The sequence below is a fragment of the Neoarius graeffei genome, chromosome 8 (genome assembly GCF_027579695.1).
Source record: "Neoarius graeffei isolate fNeoGra1 chromosome 8, fNeoGra1.pri, whole genome shotgun sequence".
Classification (NCBI taxonomy): Eukaryota; Metazoa; Chordata; class Actinopteri; order Siluriformes; family Ariidae; genus Neoarius; species Neoarius graeffei.
In genome coordinates, this window is record NC_083576.1 from 70,195,766 (window position 1) to 70,208,671 (window position 12,906).

At 39.6% G+C, this 12,906-nt stretch overlaps 1 protein-coding gene across 2 annotated transcripts in view; it reads left to right on the forward strand.

Annotated features, from left to right (window-relative positions):
* The window catches only part of celsr1b (cadherin EGF LAG seven-pass G-type receptor 1b), a 146,999-nt gene extending 134,093 nt beyond the window's left edge, over positions 1-12,906 (forward strand). Inside the window, exons 31-35 of one of the 2 annotated variants that reach the window (XM_060928140.1) lie at positions 1,252-1,346; positions 1,931-2,074; positions 5,118-5,330; positions 7,901-8,168; positions 11,840-12,906. In XM_060928140.1, coding sequence (XP_060784123.1) covers positions 1,252-1,346; positions 1,931-2,074; positions 5,118-5,330; positions 7,901-8,168; positions 11,840-11,864 — 745 coding nt within the window. In that variant the 3' untranslated portion in view covers positions 11,865-12,906. The remainder of the gene's footprint in view (positions 1-1,251; positions 1,347-1,930; positions 2,075-5,117; positions 5,331-7,900; positions 8,169-11,839) is intronic. The other variant, XM_060928141.1, reaches the window with a different exon arrangement.

Genomic DNA, 12,906 nt, shown 5'->3' on the forward strand with positions numbered 1-12,906 from the left:
ACAGATGGGATAAGGTTCTTCTACTGGAATTCAGTATTTTCCTTTCTCCAAACATAGCGCTTCTCATTTAAACCAAAACATTCTATTTTGGTCTCATCCGTCCACAAAACATTTTTCCAATAGCCTTCTGGCTTGTCCACGTAATCTTTAGCAAACTGCAGACGAGCAGCAATGTTCTTTTTGGAGAGCAGTGGCTTTCTCCTTGCAACCCTGCCATGCACTCCATTGTTGTTCAGTGTTCTCTTGATGGTGGACTCATGAACATTAACATTAGCCAATGTGAGAGAGGCCTTCAGTTGCTTAGAAGTTACCCTGGGGTCCTTTGTGACCTCGCCGACTATTACACGCCTTGCTCTTAGTGAAGTTTGACTACATTATAGTTGTTGACACTGAAGGACTTAGAGCTTTAGAGCTGGCTGGGAAGACGACTAAACATCATTTTTGTTGTTCCACCACTCCTTGGGAGGGTAACGATGGTCTTGAATTTCCTCCATTTGTACACAATCTGCCTGACTGTGGATTGGTGGAGTCCAAACTCTTTAGAGATGGTTTTGTGACTTTTTCCTACTTGCTCTTGATAGCACTGGCTTGACCACTTTATTAGCATTTGCTAACACACTACACAACACATTGTTACGTTATACCGGCTGGAAGGTGACTTCACTGCTGCATAGACGGTGCTGACTTGCGGTTAAGCTAGCGTTGGCCTTCGAGAAGGTTGAGGGCGATACATTTTTGGTCCCTCCCACTATAAATCAAAATCTAATTGGTTAATTCATCTATCACTTCCTACATAAACATACACTGCCATGGCCTTCTGTCCTGGCAATGATGTCCTAACCAATGAGTGAGCCAGCTCTAAACTCTTCTCAGCCTAGAGACAACAAACAAAAAGATCTCACTGGATAACTCTATTTTAATGTTTTCAGACCAGTAACCCTTTTATTTCTGAAGCAAATTTGATAGAAAATGAGGCCGAATTAAAAGAGAATAATTATAATGCAATTATGAAAGAATGAAATAACGGAAATATAATATTTGAAATGCTGATATGTTTGGGCCTTCTCTGAAGGCCTAGAGACCCTGACGGTCCCCTCTGCATAATTCTCATATCGGTTTAGCCTTCTTCATGTTGCTTCAACAAATCTGGCTTTCCATCATACCGGTATACTTTTAGGAAGTTTTGGGAATGTTATGTAAAGCTAATTATGATGGATGTGAGCATGCTTACTCAAGACGTGTGTTTTTTAGGGGTGACCAGAAGTGCATTGTGACCCAGAGCAGCAGAAAATCACAATGTGGTGGAGACTCGTCTTTAAGCTTCAAAAAGAACAAGAGAAAAGAAGGTATGGATAAAGTCATTAGCACTTTACCTGATCTTTAACCGATTGGTCAATTTCAACATTGGCTTATTTTAGAGAGCTGAGCTCAAGTGATAATTTTCAAAATATTTCAGATTTGCATACTGTCTTTGGTGATCCATTTGTGTTCTGAATCATACCTCCTTACAACAATTCACTCAAGATTATTATGGTTTTATGAAGGTACTTAATGGTAATTATGGTTATTACATTACTGCCATTTAGCAGATGCTCTTATCCAGAGCAACATACAACATACCCAGAGCAGCCTGGGGAGCAGATAGGGGATAGATGCCTTGCTCAAGGGCACTTCAGCCATTCCTGTTGGTCCAGGGAAGCAAACCAGCGCCCTTTTGGTCCCAAAACTGCTTCTTTAACCATTAGGCCATGAAACTCAATAGGTTAGAAAACTCAAAATATGCCATGATACCGTCAGTAAAGTTACTGCATCAGTGTTACATCAGTAATCTCAGGATATTTGTATTATTCTCATGAATCCTGCTGTTACTGAAAAAGAGAATAATTTTTCCCATTGTGTTGTGTTATGTGTATTTCCACATATTGCTCAGACTCTGATTCAGATAGTGAACTCTCAGTGGATGAGCACAGCAGCTCGTATGCTTCATCCCATTCATCTGACAGTGAAGAAGAGAAGAAGCGATCCAAGCCGAAGTGGAACAACGAGAGGAGTCCAGTTCACAGCACTCCAAAAGGTACGGCTTTTCTTCAGTCACAAACAGTTCAATCAGGATTTACTGACATTTCCACACACTTAGCTCTGAGTTTCACACTGACACGGATGATAAAAGCACTCTTTGTATAAAGGCTGTGAGAACTAATTTAACCACGTGTGCACTATTGGGATTTTCATGTTTCTATTTTTAAAAGCAGAAATCTACATTTGACTGGTTAAGGTATTATGTTATAGTGCTGGCATTTAATGTAAGTCAATTAAACCAGTGTTTCTCAACCACTGGGCTGTGGCCCATTAGTGGGCTGCGAAGCGCCATCTAGTGGGCCTTGAAATTTTTTCAAGCTGGAAGCCAAATACTAAATAGTTCAGGACGTCACAGTGTCCCAAATCCAGTAGCTGGTTTGTCGTATACTTTTCAAGTGGAATAAATACATTTGTGAGTAAATTAAGAAGAACAAGCGTTTATTTTGTCACATTTAACCCGCATGTGCGGACATACACACACACAGAGAGAGAGAGAGAGAGAGAGAGAGAGAGAAACAGAGCAAGCACAGCAGGCTGAATAAATAAATAAATACATTTGCGGGTAAATTCTATGGATCTGTGATGCTTGCTGGAAGAGAAGAGCAGGGAGGATTGAGACTTGAGCGGCTGTGGTTTGTTTACACCCGATACTAAAACTTGTAGCATCCTAGCAACCTTCTCAAAGATGCGTACAAAAAGCCCAGAAACTCATATTTACCCAGGCAAAAACGATACAGGATTTATCTTGTAGTGTCCTGATCCCCAGATCTTTAATCCAGCCACATATAAAAAGTTGTACTCTTCCATGCTCTTTCAGGTTTTCATCTGTTTGTCCGTGTAGAATGATGTCTGCAGCACCAGGTAGTTGGAGATGTCGGGGAACTCAACAGATGGATGATTTTCCAACTCATAATGAATGAATGAATGAATAACTTTATTTAAACACGATAAGTTGATCAGCAGAGCTGGTGTGGTCGTGCATGTACAGATACAAATAATTACAAATACAAAAGACTAAAAATAAACACAATCTTTAAAAAACCTTAAATCTGTTGATTATCTTCACATTAAGTTAATTAATAGTGTGGATAACTATTGTCTTTGTATTTAGTTACAGCTACAATAGGATCAAAAATTATTTTACTAATGTCATATTTAGCTAGTACATTTTTCTTTCATAGGAAAATCCTTCTTTGTTAACGTGTAAGGATCTAATCCTATTGAGTGGTTTCTATATCCACTTCCTTTGAGTGTACTTCTTGGTTTTAATAACTTGCTTGTGTGCTGTACACAAACATAGCAATAAGTTCTTGTGTTAATCGACCAGACTCCACTTTTGGATCATTAATCCCTTTTGAGTGAGAATGGCCTGCATGCATGGTTTCATGTTGGCTTCTGGCACATCCATACAGTTTTAAATACCATACCTACAATTAAAAACAGCTTGCTTTTATTGCATTTATTTAATTCCTGGGCTCCCATCTGTAATGGCGTAATGTTGCATCCCATTAATACGTTACAATAGGTTATTAGATTCCAATAGAATAAATGAGCCAAAACAATTGGGGATCTTTTTTAATGGGCCCTGACTCATTACAATTATGAATAGGTGGGCCTTAAAGTAGAAAAGGTTGAGAACCCCTGAATTAAACCATACATATCCTGAACCTTTATCTGTGCTCATGGGTCCTCTTTCTGACAAACATCCAACCTTTCCAGACATTTAAAGCTTTTTTTTTTTAATAATTATGCTCCTGATTGTGCTTAATGATATTTTTAACTGCTTGTGAATTTTTAGCTCTATTAAATGAGTCTGAGCAACCATCTATTTCTTTTCTGCCAATGGAAGGTGCTGTATCCCCAATGTAGTGAGCACATACTCTATATTGAGGGATTTAAATAATCCTAACTATTGTGGGGTAAATACATAAAAATGAATCTGATATATTTAACAGTTATTCCACTCAATCTCTTCGTACATGAGCTGATAGCCGATGAAGCGCGTAGCGCCAAGTCGGCTATAAGCCATGTACGAAGAGATTGAGTGGAATAACTGTTTTATTCTATCCATATTCACTGGATTTTAAGTAACAGAGCATTTTTATTTGAATTTTTTGCAAATTCAATAAATAAAAACTTTATACAAAACATCCAACAAAATACAAAAGATATGTTCTTACCGTCAAACACTTTTATTCCATATTTTGTTGCTTTTTTTGTATTTTTTTGAGTTTTGTTTTCGAGTAGTTTTTATTTCGTCCTCAGTTGGTTCAGCGACACGCTCCGCCATTTTGTTTTTCTCTACTCACGGTATATGAGCTGATATCCTAGTAGTAGAGTAGCCAATCAGAGTGTGCGATTGCTCATATCCAGTGAATGTGGATAGAGTAATAATACTTATTATAAAATGAAATTGCTGCTCATGAAAACAACAAAATGTTGTAGTTTATGTAACGGGCTCAATTATTTTCAAATTAATTTAAGTACTAAGTTTTCATGGATAAAATAAAATTAAAGTGAAAGAATCCCTATACTATGTACTGTATTTTGCACTGTGGTGTTGATGTATTGTCTGTGAGCATTGGATTTAAATGCAAAAAAACCCTCCTTTGTGGGGGGGCACGGTGGTATAGTGGTTGGCGCTGTCGCCTCACAGCAAGAAGGTCCGGGTTCGAGCCCCGTGGCCAGCGAGGGCCTTTCTGTGCGGAGTTTGCATGTTCTACCCGTGTCCGCGTGGGTTTCCTCCGGGTGCTCCGGTTTCCCCCACAGTCCAAAGACATGCAGGTTAGGTTAACTGGTGACTCTAAATTGACCGTAGGTGTGAATGTGAGTGTGAATGGTTGTCTGTGTCTATGTGTCAGCCCTGTGATGACCTGGCAACTTGTCCAGGGTGTACCCCGCCTTTCGCCCATAGTCAGCTGGGATAGGCTCCAGCTTGCCTGCGACCCTGTAGAAGGATAAAGCGGCTAGAGATAATGAGATGAGAATGAGAAAAACCCTCCTTTGTAATTAGTTGATTGCACTCCTTATTGTTTTAGTTGATGCTGTGGCAAATCACGTGAAGCCTTGCTGGTCAGTAGAGCACCCCATAACCAGTGAGAGAGAGGGGACTGGTGGTCCGGATACGCTGCAGGTGCAGACCAAAGCCAGTGTGGAGCTCCAGCAGTCCAATAAGCTAAATCCAAAAGGAGATGTTTCGTCAAGCGAAGGCCCTCCCAGCCAGCCAAGCAGCACCCAGTTGCCCAGAAAAGGTCGGGGGGACACACACACACACACACACACACACACACACACACACACACACACACACACACGGTGGCATTGGGTACGTCTGGAAAAACTAAATTATTATTGATTTTGAATAAATGAATGGCTAAAGACACGATAGTAAGACTGCATGAGAGAAATTTGAGGAGGCTGATGTTCCTGTGCTCCTGCCTTGCCCATTTACATTAGCTGGATATTTTCTCCTAATTTAGAAAAGAAAACATTAGATGCATAATAACAAACCTTTTATAGTTCAGGAAATTATGTTCAGGATACAAGTGCAGTTCCTGTGGTGTTCTGTTTTCTTCTTCGACGGTGAGGCTAAAAAAGGATTAAAATGAACTAGACGTTAATTTACGAAAAAACAGAAAGGAAATGAACACTTCATACACAGAAATGACACATTATAGTCTGACAGAAATGACACAAGCATACACTGTATGACCAAAAGTTTGTGGACATCTGACCATCACACATCCATGTACATGTTGAGTATCCAATTCCAGATTTAGTCCACTCTTTACTCTTATAATAACCTCCACTCATCTGGGAAGGCTTTCCACGAGATTTTGAAGCATGGCTATGGGGATTTGCTTATTCAGCCACAAGAGCGTGAGTGAGGTTAGGTACTTTGATGTCGAGTGAAGAGACCTGGATCTAATTCTAGTTCATCCCAAATGTGTTCGTTGGGGTTGAGGTCAGGGCTCCATGCAGGCCACTCAAGTTCTTCCACACCAAATTTGGCAAACCATCCCTGTGTCTGAAATCGCTCACTCGTTCACTACTCCCTATATAGGGAATTACTATATCGAGGACTATATAGTGAGCTCACACTACTCCGTTGCGCTGGTATTTACGTCATTACTGTCACACAATTAAAACGTGCCAGATCAGTCGGCTGGTGGGTTTTCAAAATAATAAATACATGTATGTATTTTTGTGATAAATCCATATTATACTGAGCGCATTTCCCACATTAATCAATACAAAGTACCTGCATCTTTCAGTTTGTTTTTAAATCAAGGCTGAATACTTTCTTCTTTGCCGCTACCTTTTATTAAATCAATTTTTTTTTTAAAGATTTTTTTTGGGCTTTTTGCACCTTTATTGGATAGGACAATGCAGAGACAAGAAATGAGCGGGAGAGAGAGACGGGGAGGGATCGGGAAATGACCTTGGGCCGGAATCGAACCCGGGTCCCCGGATTTATGGTATGGCACCTCATCCACCTGAGCCACGATGCCCCCTTATTAAATCAAATTTGAGACTTTTAAGCGATTTTTTTTTTTAATTTCTTTCAGCGTGATCACAATGCATGATAGGATATATTGCTTTGGTTAGTGACTATCGGTCGTACACTACTTTTCATGATGCATTTGTGGGATACTTTGAGTGCACTATATAGGGTATAAATAATCCTCACTAAGGTTTCGGACAGCACTACAAAATGGCGTCCTCACTATATAGTGCCCTATATAGTGAGTAGGGAGCGATTTCGGACATAGGGCATGTCTTCCTGGACCTCACTTTGTGGACAAGGGCATTGTCAGGCTGGAATAGCCTTGGACTAGTTCCACTGAAGGGAAATCATTGTGCTTTATCATACACATTCTAGACCAGGAGATCTTATCTACAAATGGCACTTGATGGTACACTTGACAGTTGGGTGTAGACCAAGATGAACTGATTAAACAAGTGGAATCAGGTCGCTTGTGGTTAGTTGGAATGAAAACCTGCAGTCACAACAGCCCTTTGTGAATAAGATTGAAACCCCTCTTCTAGATCATTCTCTCTGATGTCAGGTCCACTCTGACAGCTTCAGCCATCAAAGTTTCTAGGGAAGGATTACAGTAGTGGTTTCCCGTTGCCTTGTACTGGATTTATCATAAAGGTTTTCTTCTCTCAACCATTCACACACACATTCACACCTCCGGACAATTTAGAGTAGCCAGTTAACCTAACTGCATGTCTTTGGACTTTGGGGGAAATCGGAGCACCTGGAGGAAACCCACACAGACACAACATGCAAACTCTACACAGAAGGGCCCCGTTGGGCACTGGGCTCGAATCCAGAACCTTCTTGCTATGAGGTGACAGTGCTAACCAGTGCACCACCGTGCTGCCCTCTAGATCATTGTACGCTTTCAATTTGTGGTAATAGGTCAGGGTCAAGGGGAAGGCTGTCATATGGGTGTGATGGTCAGGGATCCACATACTTTTGACCATATAGTGTCTCTGTGTTTGTGTGGGTTTACTCCAGGTTCTCTGGCTTCCTTTGTAACATCCCAAAAACATATTAGTAGGTCGCTTAGCCACTCTAAATTATCTCTGTGTCACACAGTGTGTGTGAATGAGTATGTGCGATACCCTGCATGGATTGGTGTCTCATTCAAAGTGTATTCCTGCCTTCCAGATTCACAGGATTGGTTCTAGCCTCCAGTCCTCCATCTCATTAAAGGGCTCAATCACCTCAATGTAATGTTATGTATATAACTATTTTCTCTCTTCTTTCCCCAATATCCCCCCATTCCCATGTCCTTCTCCTCCACTTTAGGCATTTTAAAGAACAAAATCACATACCCTCCTCCACTGACTGATAAGAACCTGAAGAACCGTTTGCGAGAGAAGCTGGGTGACTACAACTCCCCCACCATTTCGTACAAGAGTCCCTCAATAGGGTCAAATGAAGTCCTGCGCTGTGGTACTGAGACTGACAGTATCATTATTGAAGCCCCAGCTCTTCCACTCACCAACACACTGAACACGGTCTCTATGGAACCCAGCACAAGTCCTGCGTTTGTGGAGGAAGACACAGACTCAGAGTCAGTAATGCCATGAATTCTCAATTTACTCATTTTGAAGTTCTGTTTTTGGTCAGAATGATCCTTTCTGGAGCAATGTGCCAATGTCATAGCCATCCATTGGCAGAGTCCAGTAGAGTGTAATTGGCCCTGCTTTCTGGATGGGGAGGATGCCATTACTCTGTCCCCTTTCCATCAGGTGACTGTGAGCTTATGTACATCACTGAGGGCAATTAGCATCTCCTCCATATGCATTCAACTGCCCAGTGACATTGCATGAGCAGCAGTGCAAAAAGATTCACAACTGCATGTCTCATGTTAGCTCTCACGCTCCCTGGTTGGATCCTATCATGAGATAGTTAGTGGGTGGAAATTGGCAAATGGCCAAATTATGAGAAAAAAAATTAATCCGTTTTTCAATGGATCAAACATGAATGGCATGAAATATCATTTTAAAATACATTTTAGATTACAGACATTTTGTTTAGCGTAGGCCACACCAATTTAATTAGTTGGTTCTTTTTAATTAGTTGGATTTTTTTCGGGAAAAATATGAAGCGAGCGCGCTAAATAAAAATAAAATTTAAAAAATGCTCTGATGGTAAAATTAGCGGTGGAAATAGAGGGCTTTCATAATAGAGAAACAAAACAAAGACAATACATTATTGTTACACATTTCATATGGCTCTTTTAATAGCTTATCTTATTTCCACCCGTATGCATTAAGGGCTAGCTCTGGCTGCACGTGTTTTATCAGGCAAACCAGTAAACAGATGGGCTAAATAAACGATTGAATTACAGTCAATTGAACATCTACAATGCACAGAAAAAAAGATTTGACCAGGAGTAGGCTACTTCTGATGGCTAAATACTTCAAATGATTTTTTGTTTGCCCCTCACATCAATCAATGAAATATATACACTGGTGCTTGAAAGTTTGTGAACCCTTTAGAATTTTCTATATTTCTGCATAAATATGACCAAAAACGTCATCAGATTTTCACACAAGTCCTAAAAGTAGATAAAGAGAACCCAGTTAAACAAATGAGACAAAAATATTATACTTGGTCATTTATTTATTGAGGAAAATGATCCAATATTACATATCTGTGATTGGCAAAAGTATGTGAACCTTTGCTTTCAGTATCTGGTGTGACCCCCTTGTGCAGCAATAACTGCAACTAAACGTTTCCAGTAACTGTTGATCAGTCCTGCACACCGGCTTGGAGGAATTTTAGCCCGTTCTTCCGTACAGAACAGCTTCAACTCTGGGATGTTGGTGGGTTTCCTCACATGAACTGCTCGCTTCAGGTTCTTCCACAACATTTCGATTGGATTAAGGTCAGGACTTTGACTTGACCATTCCAAAACATTAACTTTATTCTTCTTTAATCATTCTTTGGTTGAACGACTTGTGTGCTTAGGGTCGTTGTCTTGCTGCATGACCCACCTTCTCTTGAGATTCAGTTCATGGACAGATGTCCTGACATTTTCCTTTAGAATTGGCTGGTATAATTCAGAATTCATTGTTCCATCAATGATGGCAAGCCGTCCTGGCTCAGATGCAGCAAAACAGGCCCAAACCATGATACTACTACCATCATGTTTCACAGATGGGATAAGGTTCTTATGCTGGAATTCAGTGTTTTCCTTTCTCCAAACATAATGCTTCTCATTTAAACCAAAAAGTTCTATTTTGGTCTCATCCATCCACAAAACATTTTTCCAATACCCTTCTGGCTTGTCCACATGATCTTTAGCAAACTGCAGACGAGCAGCAATGTTCTTTTTGGAGAGCAGTAGCTTTCTCCTTGCAACCCTGCCATGCACACCATTGTTGTTCAGTGTTCTCCTGATGGTGGACTCATGAGCATTAACATTAGCCAATGTGAGAGAGGCCTTCAGTTGCTTAGAAGTTACCCTGGGGTCCTTTGTGACCTCACCGACTATTACACGCCTTGCTCTTGGAGTGATCTTTGTTGGTCGACCAAGCCTGGGGAGGGTAACAATGGTCTTGAATTTCCTCCATTTGTACACAATCTGTCTGACTGTGGACTGGTGGAGTCCAAACTCTTTAGAGATGGTTTTGTAACCTTTTCCAGCCTGATGAGCATCAACAACGCTTTTTCTGAGGTCCTCAGAAATCTCCTTTGTTCGTGCCATGATACACTTCTACAAACATGTGTTGTGAAGATCAGACTTTGATAGATCCCTGTTCTTTAAATAAAACAGGGTGCCCACTCACACCTGATTGTCATCCCATTGATTGAAAACACCTGACTCTAATTTCACCTTCAAATTAACTGCTAATCCTAGAGGTTCACATACTTTTGCCACTCACAGATATGTAATATTGGATCATTTTCATCAATAAATAAATGACCAAGTATAATATTTTTGTCTCATTTGTTTAACTGGGTTCTCTTTATCTACTTTTAGGACTTGTGTGAAAATCTGATGATGTTTTAGGTCATATTTATGCAGAAATATAGAAAATTCTAAAGGGTTCACAAACTTTCAAGCACCACTGTAAATCAAACCCAACTCCACAGAGTTGTAGTCCAAGTTGGCACATCGCAGGGTAACAAGCTCACGGCATCTTGAGTACAACTGTGCAAAGTTTTCCCCCTCTTGAATTTCGACACACCTGTCAAAGATTTTACGCTTCTGTTCGCTGAATATCCTAGCAGTCACAAATGGGCTTTGCAGGATTCCCCTCTGCAGGCATGTTTCTTCCACAAGTCTTTATCTAAAGTGAAAGGGGCGATTTGATTGGTTTTCGATGTCACGTGACCTCAACCTGCAGTCGATTTCGATTTTTTTTTTCATTTTGCATTTTCTTCAAGTGGCGATTCCAAGAACCAACTAATCGAATTGGTGTGGCCGTATATGAAATATAATATTAAAATAACACTAAAAATATGAAACAAAAAGATGATTTTAGTCCATCATGTGACCCCCATTTTGTATTTACATCTGCCATCAAAATGATGCCCAAGCGTAGGAAGTAATTGCAATTTTGTAGAAATGTTCATGTTGCTAACTTATTACATAAAGATAAAATATATTGGGTATTATTCTATCCACATTCACTGGATATGAGCAATCGCGTGCTCTGTTTGGCTACTCTACTATTAAGCTATCAGCTCATATACCGTGAGTAGAGAAAAACAAAATGGTCGCGTGTGTTCCTGAACCAACCGAGGACGAAATAAAAACTCTACTTGAAAACAAAACCACAAAAAAAGCAACAAAATATGAAATAAAAGTATTTGATGGTAAGAATGTATCCTTTTTTTATTGTTTAAGAATTATTATTATAGCATTTTTAACAAATTGCTAGTCATTTCGCCGGTTTGTTTACATTCTAAGTGGAAATGATTTTGTCAGACATTTTGTATAAAGTTTTTATTTATTGAATTTGCAAAAAATAAAAATGCTCTTTCTCAAAATCCAGTGAATGTGGATAGAATAAAACAGTTATTTCACTCAATCTTGTCATACATGGCTTATAGCCAACTTGGTGCTACGCACCTCATCGGCTATCAGCTCATGTACGACTCGGTTTCGTAGAATAACTGTTAATTATCTCATTGTTGGACATAATTGCATTGTGATGTTTTGGATTTGCGTCGTGTTGGTCAGCATTGCTTACCTAATCCTACCTCTCTCTCTGTCACTGTCTTTCTTAGTGCAAGCAATGAAACCTCAATCTGAAGCTGAAATGTAGCTGCTCAGGACCTTTGTTTTTATGAAGGACAGCTACCAGCTGGAGATCACTTTGCTCCTATGGAGAACAGTATTACTCCAGAACTTTGTTCTGTCTGCAAGAGAAAAAGGGAACAAGGTGTAAACTGTTACTTTAAACCGAGCTGAATCTGTGAACTATTGATCCCCATGTGCCACTCTACAGAGCTGAGCAGGATGTGTTATTAAAAAAAATAATAATAATGTTGGGACGAATGTTTGGAGTCAGCAACCCAATGCGGTGTTGTCTTGGCCTGGTATGTCATAATTACGTAATCAAATTATGACTGTACCTGTCAAAAACTCCTTTCACGGTCTCAAAATGTAAGTAATATGTACAGTAGGTCTTTTGCTCTTCTGTTGTTTATAGGAATTTGTATAATTGGTTGTAATTTCCACCTGTAAGAATTTGCCAACATTGAATGTTTACTTTTGTTTGCTGTTACTTTTTTTTTGTATTATTTTGAATGATGAATATTGTGACCATCTATATGACTGTGGCCTGTTCCAGTGTTTACCTGAGTTTTAGTCAAATGAAGGAGTCCAACACTGGTTCAAACATACTGTGATACTCCAAGGAACACACATTTATTATAGTGGATGCTGTTTTTTTTACCTTGACACATTTTTTTAAAATAATGAACACCACATAGTGTTTCGATGTTGAATGTGTAGAGCATGCCTTTTTAATTTTAACATTTATGTTATGTTTGTTAGTGGAATGGGCAGTTCTCTGATTCATTCTCAAAGAGGATTTTTGGGCTCTGCGAAACAAGAAGGATAAACGACCCCTTTTCCTTCGTTAACTGCTTCATGGAGCATTTTATGTTTGTTCATCTCCTACATTGTTTTTGGTTGCTGTGGATGCAATGGCCAAAATTTAACTGCAAATCAGCTCAAGGCAAAGCCAGATAACACAGAGATTAACTTTTCCCCCCAAATCCAACAGTGTTTAATTTTTTTCAAGTGTTGATTTTAAGGTAAATTATGAACAAACTTTATTAGTAAAAAG